Source organism: Dermochelys coriacea, chromosome 16, assembly GCF_009764565.3.
Source record: "Dermochelys coriacea isolate rDerCor1 chromosome 16, rDerCor1.pri.v4, whole genome shotgun sequence".
NCBI lineage: Eukaryota > Metazoa > Chordata > Testudines > Dermochelyidae > Dermochelys > Dermochelys coriacea.
In genome coordinates, this window is record NC_050083.1 from 9,163,479 (window position 1) to 9,190,287 (window position 26,809).

Here is a 26,809-nt window from a genome sequence, read left to right on the forward strand (position 1 = left end):
TAGTAGGGCCCAAAGAACTCAACTTGCTAGTAAAAAAAATAGTCCTTGCCCCCAAAGAGCAGCCAATCTACATACACGAGACAAACAAATGGGTGAGAGGGAAAACAGGCATTGAGAGGTGAATAGACTTCCCCATGCCACAAAGCAGGGTAGCAGCAGAGTCAGGAATCCAGGTGTCCTAAATCCCAGTCCCCAGCGTTAAGCATTGGACTATACTGCCTTGCTAAAGGGAATTCTGCCAGTGAATATTTGAAATGAGAAGACACCATGAGAGCATCTATGGTGAAATGGTATCGGGTAGCATTTGGAGATCCTACATCTAAGTCTTCCTGACACAAACAGCTCTGCCAGGAATGGAAAAAGCAGTAGTGAGAAAGAAAGTGAGAACTGGCCTCAAACCAAGCACCAGACTCAAACAATATGATCAATTTGGGCAAGTATTATCCCTGATTCAATCCGAGGAACGTTCAACACTCAGCGGGACTCCTTTGTACTTTTGCTAATATAGCTCAGCCAATCCCTGCTGCATCTCAGCCTCTTCTGGGATGGCTGCTATTCATAAATCTCATGCTTCAAGAGTTGCTTTCTGGTCTCAGAGATATACAAATCATTCTGTCTCACCGGTGACACAGGGAAGCCCCTGGGAACCATACAGAGTTTGGATACAGCAGCCCGTCCAGCTGAAACTGCCAGATCAAGTGAGACCCACTCCACAAATGTGGCAGATTACCAGTAAAGGGAAGTTGGCCTCCTGGGGTGTCAAAACTGGCTTTGGCCTGGGTCAGGAAGATGTAGTGGCAGAATGAAAGGAGATAGTGCATAGGGGAAAGGGATGACGCATTAGTGTGCGGCTAGAGATTAGGAGTCACTGGGTTTAAGGTGGGGGTGTGGACAAAGAGCTGATTGTACTTCGAAGAAGAGATCGGAGATGGTTAGGCTTCAGAATCCCATAATTGTGAAGAATGAGGCAGGGGTAAATTCAGGGTAAGAGCAAAAGTCCTGATTTCAAAGAGAGAAGGATGGAAAGGTGTAACTGAATGTAAACGCCCATTATACCGTTTTCACCCATTCAAACTCTCTGCTGATGATATATCTGAATATTGACCTGTAGCATGTCCTGTAGTTTGGCTCATTCATGATTTTCAACAGACAGCTCTGCTAAAAAACCTCAATCCAAACTGGTACTCTTTCCATCCTCTATTCTTAATGTTCCATTCATGGGATCCTCACACAGCCTTGCCAGTGCACCATGCTGGTGAGTTGTAACACTCCCTGCTCTTATACTCACACTGCCTACAATGTCCAGACTATGTGGGCTGCTTTAGTGGTGTTGACCAATGACTAGGGCCCTACCAAATTCACGGTCCATTTTGGTCAATTTCACAGGTTGTAGGATTTTAAAAATCGTAAATTTCATGATTTCAGATATTTAAATCTGAAATTTCATGGTGTTGTAACTGTAGGGGTCCTGACCCAACTCGGAAGGCAGCAGTGCAGAAGTAAGGATGGCATGGTATGGCATTGCTACCCTTACTTCTGTGCTGCTGCTGACAGGGTGCTGACTTCAGAACTGGACGCCTGGCCAGCAGCCGTTGTTCTCCAGCCACCCAGCTCTGAAGGCAGTGCATAGGTAACAGTGGCAATACCGCGACCCTCCTACAATAACCTTGCAAACCTCCTCCCACAACCCTCTTTTGGATCAGGACCCCCAATTTGAGAAACCCTGGTCTCCCCCATGAAATCTCTATTGTATAGGGTAAAAACACACAAAAGACCAGATTTCACAGGAGGAGACCAGATTTCATGGTCTGTGACACATTTTTGATGGACATGAATTTGGTAGGGCCCTACAAAATAACTGCTAAGGACTAGCCTAGACTGGGGCTGTCAAATTCATTTTCACTTGTGCCCCAAGTAAGGCACGGAATTTAGCTCTCTGGTGGGTAAAAGGTTAAGAATGGAAAAAAATAGGGCCCTCTGTGCTTGGGGGAGGGCGGGTGGTGTTACAGACTCCTCAGACCAGGGCTTTCCTGACCCCACACAGCTGCATGATGGAGTGTCAGATGGAGTCTCACTCCAGTCAGGCACAAATGGAAACCAGATCTCAGGCTCAGGTAATAAAAGGGTCTTTAAGAAAACTCTTTTACAAGCTTAGGACCGTTGAATTTTCCTCCCGTACCTACTTCTACCAAAGCATCAATGTCTGAGTCCTCCTTTAGACGGCAATAGTAATTAGTTCTGCTCACCCTGGTGCTTAGCAGGGACTGTCCTGTAAATCCTCCCAAATAGCAGAACAGGATCACAGTCCCATTATGGCTCTGGCCCTTTAATCTGTGGAGCTCCATGGGCTGATTAGCATCAGACTGTGCTTAATGCTTTCGCCGTAGGAGCATAGACCCCAGGACCCTTGCTCCAGACAGGTGAAAGAACAGCGGTAAAATGCTGGTCCTGTTGACTTCAGGGAGCCCAGGATTTCACCCCAGGAGTGTATCCTTCAAGGAGTGAATCAGAGTCTCATCTCAAAAGCTACAGCATTAACACTTTGTGGACTGTTAGGCTAACTCGTCAGATATCCTCTGAGAATAAAGAAGCAAATGCAAAAGGGTTTTAAAAAAACCCCTGGTGGTAACCCTTTTGGTGGTCAGCTTCTTTCTGGGTGGTCTGCCTCAGTCTCAGGGCACAACAACAGTCACTGTGGTATGTACTCCGAAGGCTGAAATGACCTGTTCTAGTGACTTCAGCTGAGCTGCAGGCTCAAAGAATGGGGCAAAGAGTTAATGATGCTAATTAGAGTCCTGCGATAGGTCTCTACCTGAGGATGGTTTGGGTCAAATAAGAATCTTTGCCCAAAGATGCAACCAGAAATTGAAGGGTTAAAATAGCATAAGAAAGCTTGGATAAATTATATTTCCCGCTGCCTAATCAAACACATGAATTGCCAGAAATCTTCCAAGGAAGCTTGTACTCATAACATTTTTGTCCCAATCTTGAAAACTCATGAGGGCCAGCTACTTTGGAGAGGCTTGTGCAAAACCAAACTAGAATTCTGATGTTCTGGAGGTTTGGCCATCACTTCCACATCTTGACAGCTAAGAATGAAAGGTCAGATTTTCGCAGTAGCCATCACTTTTGCAGGTGTATTTTTTTCCCTCTACAAATATCTGTGCCCACATTTTGCATCTGTAATAAATTGCAGGGATAACTGTTGAACATTAAACATTTAACTACTTATGTTTGCAAATCAAGTAGTCAAATTATTTAATTGTGTTCAAAGTTCATAATGTGTGCAAAATTACAGGGTCGGTTATTTGCAGGAGGAAAATTATACCCCAAAATATCAGACTGGATTAACACCAAACTGAAAATCTGGCTCGTAAACTACATTCTTCCAGTTAATATATGGAGGCTACATCCTATGAAGAATATATACTATAGCACTTAGATCACTTGAAAGAGGCATTTTTTATCTCAGAAGGATGTTTCCTAGAAAGCAGGAGTGTCTCTGTGGTTTGGTGTATGGGTTTGGCGCTCGTGTGTGAAGAGGGGAGAATTTGAGTCACGAAATAATCGTGATTAGAAGAGGGCAGGATGCTTTTCAAGAGTGACAGCAGGAAACGAACACAATCAATCCTATTCTGTCTGCAGAGTGGTTGTTGTGTCCTTCTATGTGAATCAGACCTAAAAAGTTTAGTTTAAAGTCTGCATATTGCCTCTCTAGCATCTATAGATAGAAAAAAACATGGAAAAATAATATTTAACTCTAGATTAGGACTGTAGCTTCCCACAGAGGGACAGAACTTCAGGTGGTGTAAATCCATAGACTCCAGTAAAGCTACACAGATTTACATCAGGTGATAATCTGCTCCACATAGCCTCACAGTCCAGTTACATAACCAGCGTGCCCATTCCACATGGAAATGCCCCTAAATTACCAATGAGATTCCCAGTTAACACTGATGTGATTTTTTTTTTTTTACGGTCTCCCAGCTGGGTGTCCTGGTTAGCCCTGATGGAAGATTTTTTTTTTTTAATGGAGACTTTTTAGCCATCTGTCGGGTCCCGGAAGGAATGGTTGCAAGGTTGTCCCCTCCCCCCGTCCCCACTTGCCCCCATCCTGATCCTCCCATTTAGTTTAGGGGCTGCTCATGTTTCCTTCTTTGTTCTTCATCCCCACCCCCACGCTTCCTTTTGTGCAGTGGTGTAAAAGCCATCCCCTTTGCAGCTGGGAGTAGTAACTGCTCAGCTGGTTCCAGGGCTGCCCTCAAAGCCCTTGTAAAGGTCAGTTGAAAGGGAGCTCTGAAGAGCAAAACAAGTTATGTTGCCCCTCCCCCACTCTCCACCATGTATTTTGGCTGCATCACAGCCAAACTCACTTGAATACATCCCCACCTTGTTGCTCTGCTGTCGTGGCCAGCAAGAACGCTCTTTCAGGGCAGAATGTCTGGCACTTTTCTTCTTCAGCTACTAGCTTGGCCAGTGCTGCAGCGGATTTACTTCCCTAGTACATCAGGCACAGGAGCTGGTGCGGGTTTATGAAATTAAGTAGTATTTTGAACTGCCGGTCAGCTGATGGGCATTGTGTGCACTTGTCCAGTGACAGATATACTCCATAATCCCTCCAGAAGGACGTTTTCTTTGGGGACTCTCTGGCTGTCTGATCTACTTTGAGGTTCCGTGACCTCTCTTGACCCAATTTATGGTCCAGCTTTCCATGTTGTCTAATATAAGCCCAGAAATAGCAAGGGTTTTGTTATTTAGATTACACTAGAATTATGATACAGCTTCTGTACAGAACTTGCTGCCTAGCATTAGCCCTCAGAATGGAAAAGGAGGTGCCACTAGGTTAGCAGGAACAAAGCTACATTATTTTCCTATAGACCTTTGAAGGTTAATCAATGTTTTGGTCTTAGACAGAGTGGAGGTAAGAGCTGTGGGAGCAGAGATGTTCATGTGTGTGGATTCTTATGTGTGTGTATGTAAATATTTTTTTAAATCCTTGTGTGTACCTGGGTGTATATGTCTCTCCCTGGGTATATATGTAAATTTGTTAGTGTGTGAATGTGATGCATCCCTGTGTATATACCTCTCCTTATTGTGTGTACTTCTTGCCCGCTTGTGTATGTGTCTATATCTTTGTGTATGTGACTCTGGATATGTACCCCCTTAAAGTCAATGGAATGTTACTACTGAATTTCTCCTAGAGACTATGTGAAGTAAAATAGGAACTGTTGAGATTCTTTGCCAAAAATTCACTCAAATGTGAAATTCAAAAGAAATATTTTGAGGTTAGAAGGAGCTGGATATAGAATAGAACTTTTCATTTTTGCATGGGACTCTCTGCTTCCTGATTATGACAATGGCTGCAAGCAAAAATGATGAAACCCTGGGAGAAAATCTGTTCTTTCAGCAAAACTGGCTTGTTGGAAACAGAAAGTTCTGGAAGTCCAGTAAGAAATCTTCTTCACACTTGATTCCTAGCCAGGTTTTGCTGACCCAGTTAGAAGTTCAGCTAGTTTGGATGAGCATCCAAACCTGTGGGTGCTGTACTCGAATTGAGCCAAAGTCATGAATGTCTTGTCTCATTTTCTATATTTATAGAACAGCAGCCTTTCATAAATATCAAACACAGCTCTCTGTTTGGTGGGCTAGATCATGGTGGCCTTATTCTGTTAAGCTCCTATTGGAGTCTTGCCTGAGAAAAAACTTGAGGAAAAACCTCAAGATTTAGCCTTATATATTTATTACATGCAAAAAAAAGTTGTTAAAACATTATTAAGCTTGCAAAGGCAAGCATGGAAAATTTAGGAAATGCCAGAATTAAGGTTGCCTGAGCAACCTTAACTCTGTCCCCATGTGCATATGCATTATGATAGTCTTTAATTACATGACCACATACTGTTCCATCTCCACAGGATTCCACCCTCGTATTTAGGTAGCACCTCCCATTTTAACATTTGCTCAACTCTTCCCTTTATAAGACTCTTTTCAGTTGCTTATAACTTTGCCAAATGTTAACCCTTTAGGCAGAAATTTTCTATGGTGGGTGTTTTCTTCTGGGGCTAAATTAATTTTGAGAATTTTAGCCAAAATTATTTAGAATAATAGAATCATAGAAATGTAGGGCTGGTAGGGACCTCATTTAGAGGTCATTTAGTCCAGTCACCTGCACTGAGGCAGGACCAAGTAAACCTAGACCATCCCTGACAGGTATTTGTCTACCCCGTTCTTAAAAACTTCCAGTGATGGGGATTTCACAACCTCCCTAGATAACCTATCATGCACACACACACCCCGTCTTCTTTTCTCAAGAAAAAACATGCTCAGTTTTTGTCTTTCCTCGTAAATCAGGTTTTCTAACCCTTAATCATTTTTAGCCATTTCCATGAATGAGACTAGGGTAAAATAAGTTGATTTGCCCATGTTAAAAATCCTTGAGACTTTTTAAAAAATGTTCTAACTCCCCTGTGATTTGGTGCAGGGATCTGAAATTTGGTTGGGGGCTGGGAAGTAGAGATAAACTTTGTGTCTTGGATGTGGCTTTTGCTGTCCTGTGAGAATCCACTCAAATGTGGCCTATATCATTTAGGTTTTGTGTAAGTATAGAAAAAAATCAAGTCATTACCACAGCAGCTGTTTGATGTTTATTGATCCATTGTCTCTTTGAGGAATCTGGTCACGAATAGTTACAATTTGTTAACTGAGCACCACTCTCCTCAGATCCTGCAGCAATTGTGAAATGCTTAGGGAGATTTAGGTAAGGAGCAACACCCCCCAGCAGTACTCCTTTATATTGATACTCTAAACAATGAAGCCCTTTAAAAACAGGTACCCAACAGAGAAATGATGCTGTTAAAGTGCTGGCAGGTGTTGTACTGAAGCACACACTTCTTTGCTGTCAGATCTTGCTGTGTGCTTTGAGTTCTTACTCTTCATAATCTCTCATAATACAGTAAATTATCTCTGTCCCTACCCCACGAGATCAGTCTGTAAGAGGCACCTTGCATACAGACAGCAGGTTTATTGTCACAGCGAAGCTCAGTGATGTATCACTCACATTGCTGGGGCTCCAAGGTCCAGGCCAGTAGCTGCTCCATTACAACATAAATGATTTAGTTATCACAAAGCCAAGACTTTTATAAAGTTCATAACTAACCAGCCTCTGCAAATGTATATAGCTCATATTTAGCTGTGCTGTTCATGCCTCCAAACTCTGATACTACAAGGCATCATGTCAAGCATATGGGGCCTAAATCAAATCCTGTAGCATTGCTTGTGAGGTGAATGGCAAGTATCCGATCTGAATTCAGCAAGGCAGGCAGCAGCAGAAAAATAAGGTACTTGTTCCTGGCCTGAGCAGTAAACTGCCACCTGGGCAATTCTGAGGTGCTTTGCTTGAGCCAATACTTGCCCCTGGGAGTGCCCCAAAGGCTGCTTAGCAGCATCGGAAATGGTATAGATGGAGTTGTTTTCTTAAGTATCTTGGAGTTTGAATAATTTAACTGTTCTGGAGGAAAGTGTGTGGAGGCTGGGAGGGAAGGGAGAGATTATTTCTTCCCTTCATAAAAGTATATTGGGTTCAACATTGTATCATGAAATATCCAGTGCAGAACTCGAGAAGCTGCTCCAGTGGATCTTCCCTGACTTACCCAATAGCATGGAGCATGGGGATACTTAACCCAAATCTGTCTGTTTTAATTATTTTCCTCTAGACAGATAAAAGCTTTCTATAGGTTCCTGTAGAACATTTGCTCTGTCAAGCATTCCTCTGTGGCTTTGATACTAAACGATTAAAGCATGCTAGGGGAAAAAAAACAGCCCCAACCTTTAGCTCCCTCTTCTTGGGCCCCTGACTGCAGCTTTGATTGTTGACCTAAATTCCCCTTTCCTAACGGAGTCCTGTCACCTCTCGTTGTAGTCTCCCAGCAAAGCAGGCGTGGCCAACTTCCAGAAGTGCAAGGTATTATTCCCTCCCCGCCCACTTCTTTTCAAGGCTGCTGTGGACTCTACAGCACACCTGGTGGGTTCAAAGTCAGCCCACCCCGCCCCAAAAAATGCCACCACAAGCTCCCATCCCCCATTGCTCATTAAATTGAGAAACCTGCTTTGAAGTAAAGATTTCAAACCTTAGCTAGTTCACCGGCTGGGTTGGTTACCAGGAAGTTGTTGTTAGAGACACAAGAAATAGTGCTGAAGTGATGGAAGGAGGCCTGGAGTTTGTTATTGATCATTTGAAAATGGATTGTAGCAGTTTGCACAGGTTACTTTAGCTCCCTTCCTTGTGAACACTGCCCACTGAGAATGCTACTTAGAACTTTGGCACAGAGAGCTTCTAGCTGTGTGTCCCAGCCTCTCTGTAGCCGTTCCTGATCACCATCTGCTGCAACCTCAGCATCTTGAGTTTGATTACAGCAGCACCTCATAGAATCATAGGGTTAGAAGGGACCCCCTGCCAAGATGCAGGATTTGTGTCTAAACCATCCAAGACAGAATGCTCCCCCAATGACCTTTCTTCCAAAAGTTCAGCAACCGATGTGATATATTATATGCACAGTGCAAAATTCTCCCCTGTGCAAAGGCCCACACAAAGATAATGCACCATTTTAGTCCCATACAGTCTCTTAAAACAAAGTGGGACTTAAGTGGTATACAGGCCTTGTGCATGGCCTCTCTGCAAGGGATCAGTTATGATTAGCAGAGGTATACTGTAGCAATCATGGGTAAGGCTTCAAACATCATGAGTTTGGCTTAAAAATCATGAGATTTTTTTTAAAAAAATAGACTTCTGGTTTATTACTTCTGGTTTAAAAAAATAGACTTCTGGGGCTCTAAGAAAGCAACAGATATCATGAGACTTGTGAGTTGGCAACACTGACAGTGCTCATCTCATCTAAAGTGCTATCCATCCCTAGCAACTCAAGGAAGACAAAAGTGAGGAAGAAAGGCAATGTGAAAACTGTGCACTTTTTTTGGTGGCGGGAGGAGGGGCTTTGGTTTGAGCTCACACCATTTCATGGCTGAGAAACTTTGCTTTTCAAGACGTGTTTGTCAAATTCCAGTATTGTACTGAATCATCTGCAGAATCATTGGCCTAATTTTTCTGTACTCTGAGGCCCCTTTACGCCGCTCTTGAAGTGTAAAGGGACTTTAAAGTGGGTGAAAATCTACTGTAGCAGAGCAGTGGGAAGGGGCCTTAGTGGCTCTTTTTCCTGTATTTGTACAGTGCCTGGCACAGTGGGGTTGTGGTCCATGACAGGATCTCATAGGCACAATCACAATACAAATAATTAATTATAGTAACAATAAGAGTATAAATTATGTGAAAGTTGATCATGAGAACTACATTTATAAAATTTAAATTTCAGTCATTTTGCTCAAAAACAGGCTTGATTTTAGGGATGCAAAGGGGCACTTTTTGCTGAAAATGTTTTTAATGATTTCTAAGCGATAACTCACGCCAATGGACTCATTTTACAAAGTCAAAATAAACTGTGAAAACCTCTGATTTTGATGTTTTCCACATGTATGGCAATTATTTCACATGTCCCTATTCCGGAGCCCTTTCCTTTGTTGTTATTAGTGGGAGTGATAAATATTTATATTTTGATAGAGCTCATAGACCCCAATTGGGATTGGGGCCTCATTGCGTTGGGCATTGGACAAACACAGAAAAAGAGATTGTCCCCTACCTGAAAAGATGTATAAACTGAAGATACAAGCAGATGAAGGTAGGGGATGTGGATGTAACATACAAACAAATGGATATTGTGAAGGATTGGCACAGTTTTGTTAGTTACAGCTTTTGTAGGGTTTTCCTCTCCTTTCCCCCTCCCTTAAAAATAAACAGCACACAAATATTCTGTACATCCATAAAGCTAGTCTGTCCTGGAATGGAACAGGTCCACTCTAGTCTTGTAGCTGTGGTTGGGTACCTGCAATGTTAAATGCTTGAGAAAGGAATATTGCATGAGAGATATGGTCATTTGGGTTGACTGATTGGCCTTTGCCCTAAACCAGAGAACATAAGGAATCAGAATATTAAACTGTTCCATCTCAGCAGCATTCACACAGGCTGGTTCATTGGTGTTCCCATTGTCACTGCGTATGTGTCCTCTGTTGGCTATAAATCTTGAATTGATAGCAGCTGTTTGAGCCAAACTCAAGCCACATTGCATCACATCAGAGTTAATTGCACAAAGGAAGAAGAAGGTTTGCTACGTTTCTGTAGTATTCCTGCAGCAGCTCCATCTGTTCGACTGAGGTCAGTTGCTAGCCCCATGCAGCGCATAAGAACAAGAGGAAGAGGGCTTATCATGGTCAAGAAGAGACCATTCTAACTTTCCTCTCAAATGTCCCTCATTTTGAGGGACCTCACTCGTCTGAGATCCAAAGTTGCTAGGATTTGATATCCTTGCACTTTAGTTAGTGAAAATTTTCTATTTCAGAAATAAAAACCAAGGCTATAGAAACAGATATTTACACTAAATCCCACAGCATTTTAAGTTTTCTGTGTGAATGTTTTTTTGAGTGTCCCTGTGTCCCAGTTTTCAGTTTCAGCAGATATGGAGATGGTATTGTTATGTGCAATTTCTTAACTGTTCCTCTAGCAAACGCCCATAAAAGTCTGTATCTTACTATAGGAAAGGTGTGTCTGGCAGCTCTCTAACCCCCAGGTTTCCCTCCGGTCTGGGAGGGGCTCTTTCCATACCAGTACACACCTCAGGGCTTCCTCTATCCCACACTGGAGTGTGGGGATGCATTCTGGACTTCTAGTCCTGAGAACCTCTTATGTGGATGAAACTTGTCTTTCCAGTGTTCCCATCATTCACTACAGTATTACTTACCCAACACCATTACATGGTACTTCCATTGGAAGTAACATTTCACTGAGCACATTAAAAGAAAGAGCAGAAGAGAGGGCACTCCTGAAAATGAGTGTGTGTGTATGTATGTATATATATATAGATATGCGCACGTGCACACACACACACTTATATATATATATATATAGTAAAGAAATAAAGCAAGCTGGGAGCCCTGACACCAAAACATCATTGGCAGCTTTGAATTTGATAATATTCATTTCCTGGGTAAACATTCACCTTAGCCTGACTGGAAAATGTCATTTTTAAACCTACTTGTTTTCCTTCTCTCTTCTCTCTCCCTCCCTCTCTCTCCCTCTCATGATCAGAAGTGGCAGTATAAGCTTGAAGCTGGTCTTGTAAAGGTTTTGAACTGAGTGCGCCCTACAGATGAATAAACACATTACCTTCCTAACCTTGGGATCTCTCTTCCAAAAGAAACAGGAAAAGGGGGAGCGTAGAGCCCCTGGCAAAATAACAGTGTGCAGAAAAAAGGCCTGTTTAAAAATTTTCAGCCTTCCCATCAGAGGATTTGGGGGGGTTGGGGGGGAGGAAGGTGGGTGACAGAAGTGGGGGAAGGGAAAAAATACAGTGACTGCTCCCGTAACCTTTGCTCTGTTGATATTAGACAAGACCACACTGTTAATGAGTGATTGTTAACAGATGGCTGTTGAGCAACTTGTTCAGCGTCAGAAGCAAAAGATGTTGTCATTTGATGGTGATGGTGCTGGGAGGGTTAGGATGCAGAGGTGAGGTAGAGGGATATTTAGTCTTTTCACGGAGATAGAGCTGTCAAAGATTTGTGATTTCAAGTCAGGTCTTTTGGTGGCAGAGGGTGGGAATGAGATTGCTTTAATGCGTTAGGGCTACAATGCCATTTAGTAAAGAAGTCCTTGCTTTTTTTTCAGTCAAGGTGTCTACTATTAAGAGCTGAGAGGAGGAAACCTGTATTCCTTTATCTTCCTCAATCCCTGTATCTGACACTGGGAAAGGACTTTCTCTAAGTCGGGGTGGGACAGGGTTCTGAGGTGGCACTGGGCATACACTCCCGCAGGTGCTTGACTAGCCGGTTCTTGTTCACATGCTCAGGGTTTAACTGATCGCCATGTGTGGGGTTGGGAAGGAATTTCTCCCAGGTCAGATTGGCAGTGAGCTTGGTTTTTTTACACCTTCCTTTCCAATGTGGGGGTGCAGGCCACTTGTCATGATTATCTGAGTCTATCTCACTGAGTGATTTCCCTGCCATTGTGGGGGCCTTGGGCAGTGGTGCACCTCGGTCCCTCCTATTCTCTGCCTGTGGCAGAGTCGTGTCTCCTGTGGGTTGTAATACTTGAGTCTCATTTCCGTTGTTGGGTTTAGTGTGTGACTGGCTGGCTGGGTTGTGTTGGTGGCATGTGACATACAGGAGGTCAAACTAGATGATCTGGTGGTCCCCTCTGTCCTTAACTCTGTGACTTCATGACTCTGACTAAGGCCTCTAACCCCCAGAGTACTCTCTCTCTCATTTTGGGAAGTGATTTTCTCCATACCTCTATTCCCCCCAACACCACCTCACCACTCCCTGTAACCCTGGGTGGAGGACTGCTTCATTCCTCTAACTTCTAGAGCATGCTTTCTCTTTCATTCCTTCCTCCCTTCCATTTCCCTTATATATTTAAATTGAGCTATCTGGACACACAATGAACCAGAGAGTGCTTTGCATGTAGGTGAGTAGAAGCATGGATATGTAGTGTATGAGAGAGATCATTAGTATCTGTTCTGTTGTGGTGCAGTAAATGGATACACATCTTTGGATGTGTGGGGGATCTGGAATACAATTTGTTCATCAGATTCAATATAAGTGTGTGTATGTTTCTCTCACCAGTTCTCATTGGCTGGGATTTTAAAAGGAACCTATGGAAGTTAGGCACCCAAATCAATCTTGGTGGGATCTGGTCATTTAGCCCTTAGGTTACTATGGAAATCCCATCCATTTAGCATTTCTCCTGCTGTATTAGGATTGGATCTCATATTCATTTCTCCTGCTAAACTTTTCATACAGGATGTTCCTCCTGTTTTCAGGAGGAGAACGGACCCGGGGTTGGGGAGGCAGAGAGGGAGAAAGAATTAGCAATTAAGGACGTTTCCTAAGACTCTACTTGGTTTAAACCAGTGAGGTTAAATTTATGGCTCAAATGAAGTTAATGAGACTACACAGAACAGGTCTCCACTGCTGTGAAATTGCAAAACTGTTCTGGTTTTTGGCCAGGGAATGGGGGTCCCATTCACACTGCATGTCTCTGCCAGTCCTTAACCTTTGATGCTAAGTTCTCTTGTATGGCCACCCGGCCACCAGATGGTTTAACACCACTGGTCTACGCCAACTCTCTTAATACCTCTATATTTTTAATGACAAAGTAAATACATTAAATAATCTGTTGTCACCCTTATTTATTCCTATTTCTTTTTTGGGGGCCCATAGGATTATATGACAAATGTTCTTACACCTCCCGTGACCGAGGATGGGTCCTGGGGATTAACACCGTCAGTGACCAGGGGAATAGAGACCCCCGCTATTTCTTCTCGCTGAAGACGGACCGTGCTCGCAAGGTCACCACCATTGCCACTCATCGCAGCTATCTTCCCAACCAGTGGGTGCATCTGGCTGCCACATACGATGGGCACTTGATGAAACTCTATGTGAACGGAGCCCAGGTGGCCACGAGTGGGGAGCAAGTGGGCAACATCTTCAGCCTTCTGACCTTGAAGTGTAAAGTGCTCATGATTGGAGGAAATGCCCTGAATCAGAACTATCGGGGTTACATAGAACACTTCAATCTCTGGAGGACAGCCCGGTCCCAGAAGGAGATCTTGTTTGACATGGGCCAGGTGATTCATGAACTAGACACCCCTCTACCTCAGCTAGTTCTTCAGGAGAGTTTACTGAATGTGAAAAACACCTGGTCTCCCATGAAGGATGGCAGCAGTCCTCAGATCGAATTCAACTATCACCATGGCTACTTGTTGGATACCAGTCTGGACCCTCCTCTTTGTGGGCAGACAGTCTGTGACAATGTGGAGGTGATCGCCAGCTACAACAAGCTCCCCCGCTTCCGCCGCAATAAGGTGGTGCGCTACCGGGTGGTGAACCTCTATGACGACACATACCAGAACCCCACCGTCAGCCGGCAGCAGATTGAGTTCCAGCACCAGCAGCTGAATGAGGCCTTCAGCCGCTACAACATCACCTGGGAGCTGGAAGTGCTGGACGTGAAGAACTCATCCCTCCGCCACCGCCTCATCCTGGCCAACTGCGACATCAGCAAGATCGGAGACGAGAACTGTGACCCCGAGTGCAACCACACGCTGACTGGGTACGATGGAGGGGACTGCCGGCACGTGCGTCATGCCCTGTTCCACAAGAAGAAGCAGAACGGCGTGTGCGACATGGATTGTAACTATGAGAGGTACAACTTTGATGGTGGGGAATGCTGTAACCCGGAGATAACTGATGTAACCAAGACATGTTTTGAACCAGATTCTCCTTACAGGTAGGCAACTTCTTAAACAAATGAGGTATTTATAATAATACCTGTGAACATCAGACTAATGGCAGTCCTGCCAGCTGTCCATTCCTCCATATTTATTGCTTCTCTTGTATTTTTTCTTTCCTTTGTGTGTGTGTGTGTGTGTGTGTGTGTGTAATTGGCACACACTTAACCTGTCTCAGCACAAGTCCTCAGACCTGCCTTGCCACTGAATCCAAATTTACCCTCTCACCACCAAAGATCAGATTGTCAAAGATTCAAATGGCCAACTCAGGGAAATCCACAAACTGTAGGTTATCAGCTGTACGTTAGAGTGCTGAATAGCTGATTTTAGCCACAAGCCCTCAGAGTGTGGGAGTCCAAACCATAGGAAGGTCACATTTGATGAGGCTCTGAGGTGAGAGCGATTAAATACTTTTAGACAGACTTCAGTTTATTGAGACTTCTTGAAAGGATAGACAGTTTATTCAGGGCCCTTTAATGTTATGTCAATGCAGCTTTTTTTGTGCATGCATAGGGAGGGAATATCATTCCGCAGTTATAGAGAGGAGGGGTCTGAGTATGTGGGCAGGGGATGGATCACTGGATGGTTACCTGTTCTTTTCATTCGCTCTGAAGCATTTTGGCATTGGCCACTGTCAGAAGACAGGATACTAGGCTAGATGGACTTTTGGTCTGACTCAGTATGGCCTTTCTTATGAGTATCAGGACTTCTAGCTTCTAGAAAAATGGGGAAAGTACCCCTTCTCTTCCTGACAGGGGAGCTATGTGGGCTAATTACATAACATTCATAAAGCAGTCTGAGATCTTTGGATGAAAGGTTCTACGTGTCTACATAAATGCAATTTTTTATTTTATATCGGGGTCTCAATCTCAAATCACTTGCACTGGTTTGACACCAGTTTAACTCCAGTGACTTTAGTGGAGTTGCTCCTGATTTACACCAGCATATGTGAGAGTAGAATCAGACCCTTGTATATTCAAAAAAACCCTCATTCTATGGTTTAAAGTCATTATGGTCTGTCTTAAACCTACATTAAATAGAAGGTAAGGGTGAAATTCTGTCCTTCACACACTATGGCTTAGTGTTGTAGCTTATAGGGTTATGGGGGGGGAGAGGGGGGAGAATCACAGAGTTCTCAGAACACTCAGTGTTACCAGCCACCACAGAGCAGATTAAGAAGGAAAATGTCAGCTGTGAGAGAATTCCCTACATTGTGTTGGTTCAAGCCATCTCCTTAACATTTTGAGCAGAGAGAAGTTTTAAAAGGACACTTTCAGCTCAGTTTGGGCTCCAAATTTACAAAACATCTGAGAAATGCTTCTTTGATTTTGTTTATGTAAATCCAATGGATCTCTTCAAAAATAAACAAATCAATATTCCTTTGCAGCTCAGCTCAAACACTACATCGTTGTGATAGTGCAGGAGAGTCAGACAGTGAAATGGATTAAATACCAATTATAAAAAAAGGAAACTGACCAATCTACTTTCATTGTCCAGTCAGAGAAAAATGCAACTAAGCAAACACCATCAGTAGAGAAATGTAAATTGGATTTTTTTTAAAATCTGCAGTTTTCATAACCCATGGCTTTAGTAATAACATAGCTAAGATAATTTTTTAAAATGTGGTTTTAAATCTGACATTGCCCTTTTAACATTTTTACTGTATCCAACATCACAAACATGCACAAACCTTTTAAATTCAACCTAATAAGAAAAGCCTGACTCAGTTTCTTCATCTGTAACATAGGAATAAAGATACTTAACTCTTTTGTAAATTGCTTTGAGATCAACTAATGCAAAGTACTATATAAAAACTGGGTATTATTATTATTTATTATTTAATTTAAAATCACATGACCATATTAAAGACTGTTCCTTAACATTCAGAAACTCTCAGGGCCAAATTTTCCAAACTGCATGCCCGAAGTTGTGCACAAAAAAATGTACATGTGGAAGTTCAAGTAAGTCAAACGTCATTTGAAAAATATGCAGTTCCATGGACAAAGCAGACATTTCTACACGCTATTTTTTCATGTGCAGCTGTTTATTCTTCTTCGGGTACCTCTGTGCACTGTCATTTGTGGATTTGGTGGCCCCGGCATCGTGCTCATGGAACATCTACCAAAGCCGTGGCCTTTGCAGTTGTATGAGCACCCCCTAGTGACTTCAGGGTCCCAGTGTATTTAAGAGAGTGAAGCCCCCAACTGCCCAAGGTCCTTCTCCTCCACAGCGATAAGCACTGGAAACCTCGTTGTGTTGGATCTTCTTAGCAGATGCATATAGCCCCCCGCAATTGATAAACATAATTGTTTAGCTTAGATCATCAAAAAGAGAGAAAACATAATGTGACCTCAGCACTGCCTTGAGGTTGCAACACTCTCATTGAAGGCCAGCAGTGCGGCTAAGAAGGTCTTTGAGAAACCTCACCTGTGTAAATGTCTATCCCGAATCTAATGTGAGAGTTGGATGTGTCCAGGAAAGGCTCACACCTCATCTCAGTGCTCCATCTGTTGGGCATTCTCGCTCCGACTGCATCAAAACCAACCATTAGGGACTACAGGCATACTTGATCACTGAGACTCTTGTAGTACAGGCCTCGGCATCAGGGGTTCAGGCTAACCATACAACTGGCAATAAGCCACCTGGCTCTGAAGTCCTTATCAATGGAATGGGTAAAGCCTCCACCCCCTTGGTACTTGGCCTTGGTGCTTCCTTTGAGAAAGGTTCCATCACAACTGCTCCAAAGTCAGAGATTCAGTCAGCACTGACCGCACCCATTCTGCATCCACGCCACCCACTTCTGGCACCATGTATGACGTTGCTGAGTCCTCAGTCCCTCTGCTGGAGGCCTCATCTTGCTGAGAACATCTCTTTGTCCGCTACATGCTCTGCTCTGACTCCTGTCAAAGCTCAACGTCACATAAGATGCTGAGAAAAGGGAAACAGAACTCTGACTCCTCCGAGGGCACCCAGGAGAAAAGAAAATGGTGCCAATCACATGATGATTCCTCGGCAGTGTGTCAAGAGGAGGTCTCAGCTTCTTAGTCTTCCTCAGTACCTCAAGGGCTCCACATTTCACTGATTTATATTCCCTGCCCAACCTCAACATCACCTATATTGGACAGTCTGGTGCCATATAGCATCCTAGCACCCCCAGCAGAGGCAGCAACTTCCCTAGATCGTGGGGGGTGCTTGGCCCCCACTCCACCCCAAGCCCCACCCCCACTCCACCCCTTCCCCCAAGTCTCCACCCCTGCCCCACCTCTTCCTGCCCCCATTCTACCCCCCACGCTGCCTATTCCTGCCCTGCCCCTTCCCACCTCATTCCGCCCCTCCCCCGCCTCTTCCTGCCCCTATTCCTTCCCCTCTCCCCCAGCACTTCCTCCTGCATGCCACTGAACAGTTCCTTTCTGTCCCCGCTGGGAGGAGACTGAGCGGGTTCCTTTCACTCTTCTAGCTAAGGGATATTCCGTGATTGGTCCTCTCAGACTTGATGCATTTATTCCATGGCCCCTTAGAATTGTTATGTCCCATGTTACAAGAAGTGCTGAGGGTGGTAATACAAATAATAATAGTAATAGACATTGCTCAGCCTGAACCAACAGGGCTGCCATGGCACTGGCCTCCAACTCTACAGGTTCCTTGGGATCGCCTTCTGGCACAATTGGCAGGGTCCTCGAGTCCTTCAACACTGCCCTTTCAGTCACTGGCCCTGCTGCAGCCATCAGGTCACTGGTGCCAATTCCAGCACCAGTGTTGTCACTGGCTCCCCGTCCTTCCCTTCCGGCACTGATACAGACTCATAGATGTCGTCTCTGAGTTACCGGGGGTACTTGACCCCCGCTATGCCCCAAGCCCATACCCCCACACTGCCTCGCCTCTTCCCATCCCCACTCTGCCCCATTCCACCTCCTCCCCTGAACACACGCCATCTTTGCTCCTTCCCTCACTCCTCCTCTACCAGCACATCCTGCATGCCGCTAAACAGCTGATCTGCAGCGGGTGGGAGGTGCTGGCAAGAATGGGGAGGAGCTGATCTGCGGGGCTGCCGATGGGTGCTGAGCTGCTATGTTTTTTTCTGCAGGTGCTCCAGCCCTGGAGCACCATGTAGTTGGCATCTATCTACAGACTTCTCCACCAAAGAGCCAACACGCCACAGCACCTGCAGATAGCAGTGGAGACAGTGACAGAGGACTTCTTTAGGATGATGACAACATACAAATGGGGGATGTCCCAAGGGATGGCATATCACCAGATGACAATACTGCTCCCTTAGTGCTGTCCGCTCTGATCAAGTTTCATCCATTCCAGGAGCTGCTGATCAGAATAGCATATATGCTACAACTGGACGCTGGTGCCATACCAACTGAAGCATCTGCCCTTCTCTTTGATGTTCTGCAAGGGAAACCAAAGGATAGGATATCACTACCCCTACACAGGGGTTTGATTGACCCAGCCAAGGAAATCTGCCTGACACAGTCTTCTTCTCCAGCAGTTTCATGGCAAGGGGACAGGATGTTCCCAGTCCCATCATAGTACTTCACATATTTTGTTCAGCATCCACTCAATAGTTTAACTCATTGGTTATTGATGTGGCCCTGGAAGAGTCAAGAGATGCTGAATCCACCCACTCTGCCCATAGAGACAGGAAAGGTTCACTTGATAGGAAGACATATTTCTCTGATCTTTGGACATGCACATCATCAGTTACCAGGCAGTGATGGCATGCTACCAGTGTGACTTCTGGGAAACCATAACTCCTATCCTTCACCAAAGGATCTGGCTGCTGAATAAAAATCATAGTACATCACCAGGGATGCTAGTTTTCTGTGATTAAAAAAAACAAAGTTCTCCAATTAAAAAAAATAAAAATCCATGTTTTTCCATGATTAAAATGAAACATTGAACATTAGTTTCCCTAGCCACAATATATAGTGGTATCAGTTGAACACAATGCTTTCTTGATATACAGTAGACCCCCATTTATCTGAGCCTCCATTATCCAGCTTTCTGTATTAACTGAACCACCGGCTTCTTGGGGCTCACAGAACTCCACCGCTCTCCAAGCCAGGCAGCTGGTGGCTCGGTTAATACTGAGAGCAGGATAATGGAGGCTCAAATAAACAGGGGTTTACTGTATATATATATATATTTTCACAAGATGTCAAAATGAAAGATTCTCTGTACAAATGCAAATTCTGTGTTTTTTTCCATGTTTTCCCATGGCAAACGGATTTCTAGAATCCCTGTACATCATGCCCTGCATGTGGCACATGGTGTATCAGAATCTTGTGCTAATACAATGGCCACCAGAATCACTGTTTTGCAGGTACTCATAGCTTTGCCCATCAGACCTCATCGCAGAATCTCATGGACAGATGAAAATCTTCCCCTTGATGGCAAAAGTCTTTTCAGTGAAAAGACAGGTGAAACTCAAAGCCACCACAGCAACTGCAAGCTCTCTTGGACTCTCACACTTCCCTGCCATTCAAGGTGGAAAGCCATGCTGTGCAACTGATACCACAGACCTGGCTTGTCAGCGTCCATTCATACTTATGCATAGTACTGAAAGTGCCAGCAGACCTCCCGTTCTGCCAAACAGCAAAGAAAGGCAAGAATGAACCATCCAAGGCCTGTAAACCAACCTGCTTCATCAGTCTGGGGTTGCAGGTTTAATATCACAGTCAAGAGTCAGGTTCTAGTGTTCAGCATATCCTACCCTTCATCTACTGCCTCTTCCATCTTTCCCTCTGGAGACCATATTGTGCAGTCTATAAAACTTGATGTGAATCACATCAGATTGTTGTATAATAGATTGCAGCTACTCTATAGAGTTCCCTTCCATTGGACTACCTCCCTATTCTCCGTCTTACCCCTCCTCAAGGATGCTTCTCACACCACAACTCTATAGGGAGAAATCAACTAATTCTTGGCAAAGGGCTCCATAGAGGAAGTCCCTCAAAAACTGAAGGAAAGGGGCATCTATTCAAATTACTTCCTGACTCCCAAAAAAGGAGACAGTCTCTGCCCAGCCCTAAATTAAGGGGACTGAACAAGCACCTCAAACTCTTCAAGTTTGGGACACTTTCCTTGTGGAGCATAACTCCCCCCATATCCAAGGAGACTGGTATGCGACTCTTGACCTCAAAGATCCTTACGTTGTCACAGGCATCAGGCAGTCACCCAAAAAATATCTGTGATTCCGCCTACAGAATCAGCATCTAAAATGCAGAATTCTTCCCCATTGGCTTATCATCCATTAGGGTGTTTATAAAATGTCAAGTGATTCTGTATCTGGTGGCTGATGTTTATAGGTGCGCTATTGAACGCGACTATAGGCAGCACCTCCCTACTAGAGGAGTGATTCCTCCATACATGCAAGACCTGCGGGCTCTGAAACAACATTCATACATATGGGTTTGCTTGACCTTGCTAAGGAAATCTTCCTAGCACAGTCTACTTCACCAGCAGTTGCATTTATGGCTTCTTCCACATGTCATCCTTCATGGGAAATGTCATAGGAGATCTCTACAACGCTGGCTAGTTTGAATGCACACACTCCAAATGTGGACAGCTTCAAGAACAATGGACTATCCCAGCAGAGCTGTTAAAGAATCTTTCGTGATGGGTGGAGACAGTGAAAAGCAGGAATTTCATTCAGTCCTCCGGTTCCAACAGCTTTAGTCACTGTGGGCCTCTCCAGCCATGGCTGGGGAGTCTGCATTCACCTCCGGGTCTGTACAGTCAGCAGGGATCCAGATGATCCCTAGGAATTCTGGAACTCTGAGTGACACATTGGGCATTGGAGTCATTCCTGCCTTCCATGGTGGTGAACACAGTACAGATACTAACTGACAACACCGCCGCAAGGCATAATGTAAACACATCAGGTGGAGCTCAATCCCCCATGGGGTGTCCGGAAGCAGTAAAACTTTGGCTGCAGTGCATTCCTCGTTGAACATGCCAAATTGCTCTGCAGCTGCCAGGAGTGGAGAATTCTCAAGCAGACTGAACCAAGACCAACATAAATGGTTCCTGAAGGACTCGGGGACTCGGCACCTTTCTGCAAACGGTGAACTCCCTCAATAGATGTGTTTGCCACCAAGGAGAGCACCAAGACTCATCACTTCTGCTCCTGAGCTAGAATTTCTAACAGAGCAGGGACTTTCTGTATGATTTCCCACCCATACCACTACTACTCAGAATAATACACAAGACCCAAACAGGGTGAAAACTCTTCTGGTTGCATGAGGGTGCTCAGACAACATTGATATGCCAACCTATTACAATTCTTTCAAACTCCATTGTATCACCCGCCCTTATCCCTGGATCCCTTATCCCAGGCAGATGGGAGAATTCTCCACCCAAATCTACAGTCCCTATTCCTGACAGCCTAGATGATAGACTTCCAAAGGGGCCAGACCTCTCTTGTTCTGTAAGAGTAAGTCAAGGAAACCTACAGTCATAAAATATTATAGACAAAAGTGGAAACATTTCACCTTGAGGGTAGTTAATAGGTGACTTGTTCTAGAGCCTCCTCCTCCCATTTCTGCAAGTCCGTGTTATTTGCTACACTTAAAGGAAACTGACTTATCTGTGGCATCCCTCAAGGTTATTTAGTTGCAATTTCAGCATAGTGCCAGCCCGTACATAAGTCTCTCACTCTACAGTTAACTGATTCTATACAACCTATCACAACGCATTAGTGCCATGATTTCTGTAGGGTTTGGATTTGTGTGTTATAAGGTTTTTGGGGTTTTTTGTTTGTTTGTATTATTTTAATTATTTTGAATGTTAACTGATTCTTTAAAGACTTTGCCGACACCTTTCCCTCAGCAGAGGAGTTCATTAGCATGTAGGGTTGATATTTAGTATTTGCAAAGCTCATGGAGTCCCCATTCAAGCCCTTTGGAGACCACAAGTGGGTTACAAAACCACATTCCTTATAGCCAGGCCTCTTTGGAAGTCTATGGCACTAACGAGTTAGCAAACTGTTGCGCTGTTCACGCCACTTTTGTGTTGCATTTCTTTCCCCCGGCACACAGTGGCACCAGAACCAGGGGAGGGCACAGCTCTGACAGGCTGGCTGGCTCTTTTCAAGGAACTTTCCTCCCCAGGCTGTGAAAATGAAGACGATCTGGTCCCAATGGTTAACTTCAGGATGAGGCCTAGGGAGAGATTCCAGGGAGAAAGGTCCAGGAGGGGGGACAAGAGGGCTGCAGAGAGCAAGAAGGCTCCTGCAGTAGACCCCAAGATGCCATGGGAGAAAAGATTCCAACTGAAGTAAGACTGGGAGTGGTTTGCCAAGGCAGGGAAGGCTCTGGCAGGAAGGTCTGGGAGGGGCTTTATGAAGAGAGGGGAAAGATGACTATATAAACTGTAAAATGAGAACTTTTCCCTGGGGCTTTGAGGACTTTATTTTGGAACTGTTTCTGATACTAAACCAGCCCAAGCCAGGGTGTTATTGGCTATGAGAAGATCCTCTGTGAAATTACTGAGGAGAGGGAAGACAGAGGCAGGAATGCTGCAGGGCTATCCCATGCCACAAGGGATGCTCTCTGGAAGCAGCCACCCCATTACCACAACTATCCTTCACCATTGTGCCCACTGCTTTAGGTGCAACCTGTGTTGCTTGCTCTCTGTCCCAGCTAAAGAATCTGTCCCTCTGTGTATACAGCAGATGGCCCGCTTTGGGGAAAATGCCCTTTAAGAGCTTTTTACTTTAGTAATAAAAATATTAAATAGATCAGAAGACAAAATCCACTGCTGGAAAAGGCAAGGGCTTTTTTTTCCTGTTCAGAAACAATGGCCAGGTGCCTGCTGCAGTCTAACATGCACAAACAGAAATATATGGTATCAGATATTGAGACATACATGGTCATTCCACGGGTATTCCATTTTGTGGAGGAAGCACATATTTATTAGTTGAGATCATTTTTAAAGTGCATGTGATGTCTCCCCAATGTCATGATAGCGCCCACTGAAACACCTATAAAAAATTTGGAAGTGCTTTTTGATGCATTTGACAGTAATGGCTCCTTTAATGCTATTGTAAGGGGACTGTTGCCCCCTTACTAACATTCAGTGGGAGTGTTTAAGTTACTAGCTCCCAGTACTAAAAAGGGGGAAGGGTCGATGGGGAATCAGGACCCTGAGACTGACAGCCCCCAGGAACAATAGGGAGAGGCCAATGCTCCAGGTCAGCCTGAATGACAGGGCGAGCAGGCTAATCAGGGAGTCAGGAGGCCAGGGAGGTCGCGTCCTCTGTGTTAGCTGGAATTGCTTGGGTCAGACAGAGTGGGGCCGAGCTAAGGAGAAAGCAGGGGCCAAAGCTAAGCTGGGAAGCAGAGTTGTGCCGGATCCAGAGGGACCAGAAAAGCAGCCCAGAGAGAGCAGACCCTGTCCTGGGAGCAGAGCTGCAGCAACCAGAGCCAGAGGGGCTAAAGAAGCAGTGCAGAGACAGAGTGGTGGAGCGGGGGCTGGAGCAGCCCGAGCTGGGTGCAGTGAGCAGCTGGGGAAAGCGAGGGGCACCCTGGGCAGCAGACCCAACACAGGGAGACGCCTCAGCCAAGGGGCTCTGCAGGCCAGGCTTGGATCATAACCCCGACAGGGCGGGGGCGACACTGGGAAGAAGGGTCCTACCACTTAGAGCCTGAGAGCGTGTGGCCACCACCAGAGCAAGTGTCCAACCCACAGCGTCCCTGCAGCACAGCCAGGGCCTGAGAAGAAGGCCTGGGACTTACAAGGAACAGACCGTGAACACCCCTGATATTCCAAAGACTGTTTGTGATGTTCCCTGCCACAGAGCGGGGTGATGTGCTTCCTTTTACCTTTCCCATTTTCCCTTATTCTTTTTAAAATTAATTGTTGATTAAATAACTTGCATTTTCTTTAACTTGTATGTAATGGTCAGTGGGTCAGAGAAGTGCCCAGTGCAGAGAGAGTATCCTGGAGTGGGGACACCCTAGCCCCTGTCCTAGGTGACCACAGCAAGGTTGGGGGTCGAGCCCCCCAGGAATCCTGGGCCCAGCCTTGTTGGGGTTACGAGGACTCTGCCAGACAGGAGTGGAAGCGGAGTCCTCAAGGGCAGGGAGGCCACTGGGTAAAGGAAGTGGGAGCAAAGACTCGGATCCTTTCGCTAGCCCACTTCACCGGGGTAGTGCAGAAGCCAGGAAAGTTCCCTACAAGAGTGGAACTATTCCCCCGCTTACACTATCATGAAGGCCTGTGACACAAAGCCTTGTAACAAGTCTTTAAGGGCTGTTACGAGATGCCGTTATCCCCTGTGCAGTGCAGGGCTGTTGCAGTGTTTATAACACATGCTTATTAAAGATGTATTATAAAAATAATTTATGATGCTTGTAACAGTCACTGTTTTTCAAAATGTAGAGCCGGATCTAGTGAGAAGTGTGATGTTTAGGATCCAGTCCCACTGCTGTGGGATGGTCACACCAGAAATAGAGACGAACCTTGTCATTAGCATTTCAGTTTGCTCAATGTACCAAGAGATGCATGAGAGAATGGACTTTGAAGATTCATAGGGCTCATATAGGTCTGCGCAAAATTCAGAATTCTTGTTTGCCAGAGGTTTATAAGAATCTTTCCTTCAGTTTTGATCTAAGCAAGTTTACATCTTTTGGGTTTTTAGTTTGTATGAACCCCCAAGTTCTTGGTGAAACTCAATTGCGATGGTTTCATTTGGATCCCATTTCAACACATAACACCTTAAATTAAGAAAGGTTTGCATGAAAGTAGCTCCAGGTTCATTAATAATGGATGGATAAACAGACAATTCGGAGCTTCCAAAAGGGTTAACGGCAGCTGTGTTGGAGAAACTCCATGTAACACGTACCATTTTCGGGGCATAACCATCTAATAAATGTCTTAAAAAGTCAGGAAATTCAGAGTGAAAGCTGAAACTCCATATTTAATGCACGGGGCCTATGTATTCTAGCACGTGTGTTCAGTTAGTTTGCTGAGAAGCCTGCAATATAGGGAACAGCAGAGGTGGTCTGAGGGTGGAGTTTAACCTTCAACTCTGAATTTCCTGGTATGTGCGAGTTGGAAGCGAGTGCTTAACTTTTCCCTATTGTAGTTTTTCATTTTTAATTTCCTTTTCCTTCTAATTAATGACAGCTAGGGGGACTCCACTGAGATTGGATCAGTTTCTTTGGACCCAATCTGATCTCAGTGAAACTATTTGGGAAAACTGGACTAAGCAAAATTCTTTTCTCATTGGGCTAATGGGCTCCAGTAGCCACTCCAGTCCCAGTAGACACCTGAGAGAAAGAAAGTTCAGAGCCATTATTTTACAAGGGACTTTAATGGCTCTGGAGGTATGTAATGGAACACAGAACTTTTAAATGACTGATTTAAATCCTGGACAGAGCTGATTGGTGATCATTAGTAACTGACAGCTGAGTGAAATGAGTTGGAATATCTCAGTCTCATTGCCAGTAATCAGGTGTGAAAACTACCTTTGCGGCTGGCACAAATTGGCCCACTTGGTTACGTGTCAGCAAAGAGACCTTGGACTAGAAAGGCTTTGGAGAGTGAGCTCCCTTCTGACCCCTAGAGATGGGTCCTGCAGGTCAGAACTGAGCTACATTGATAGGAGAACTTTGCACCAATGCTTCCTGTGTGTGTCCCTGTTGTGTGAATAAACAGAGGACTTCAGTCTCCTGGAGCTGTAACTTCAGCACTTTTCCCCAGTATTGAATACATTTTTAAAAATTCACTCCCATCAGCTGTGTAGCTAGAATTCACCAGAATGAAGCATTCATAGAGAAATCTGAAAATTTTCCTGAGTTGCCTGGCTACTGGTTTTGTAACTGACTCAAAATCTGGGTCAGGTTTATTATAAGGTATGAGAATCTGGGCCTAGTTTCAAATGAACACGTTAGACATATTGTTTCATCTCAACATCTTGTGACACTTGTGATTTCACATGGATTTGACATGGAACTAGTGGAATCTCAGCAATTACTGATGTTTTTCTTTGAGATTTGGGGTTCATGCAAACATCAGAGTGAAACTCTGGGTAAAGGACAGTGAACATAATATAGGAACTCTGATAGTCAAACACATAGCTAAGGCATCTTGTCGCTTAGCAGAACCCACATTTAGGGAAATACCTTAGAAATGCTGAGATTATGGGAAATTCCCTTTACCCTCTGAAAAGCCAAATTCTTCCCTTTCTGATGGATAAAAGCTCTTTCATCACCTTTACAGGATGCAGATGGATCGTTTTTGTTTTTTAATTCCCTGAGTCTTGTTCTGCGTAATCAGCATCATCATGTGCGTTTTCACCATTGACTATTAACACTGACCACAGCTGACAGATTTAAATCGCCATAGGGTTATCCCAGGACTAATAATAGGACTGGAGTAGCAGAAATGTTTAATTCAGTTAAACCAAC

General features: G+C 44.6%; 1 protein-coding gene across 1 annotated transcript in view; it reads left to right on the forward strand.

Moving 5' to 3' along the window:
• PAPPA (pappalysin 1) overlaps positions 1 to 26,809 on the forward strand; it is a 228,182-nt gene that overhangs the window by 17,171 nt on the left and 184,202 nt on the right. Inside the window, exon 2 of the mRNA XM_038374672.2 lies at positions 13,321 to 14,389. Coding sequence (XP_038230600.1) covers positions 13,321 to 14,389 — 1,069 coding nt within the window. The remainder of the gene's footprint in view (positions 1 to 13,320; positions 14,390 to 26,809) is intronic.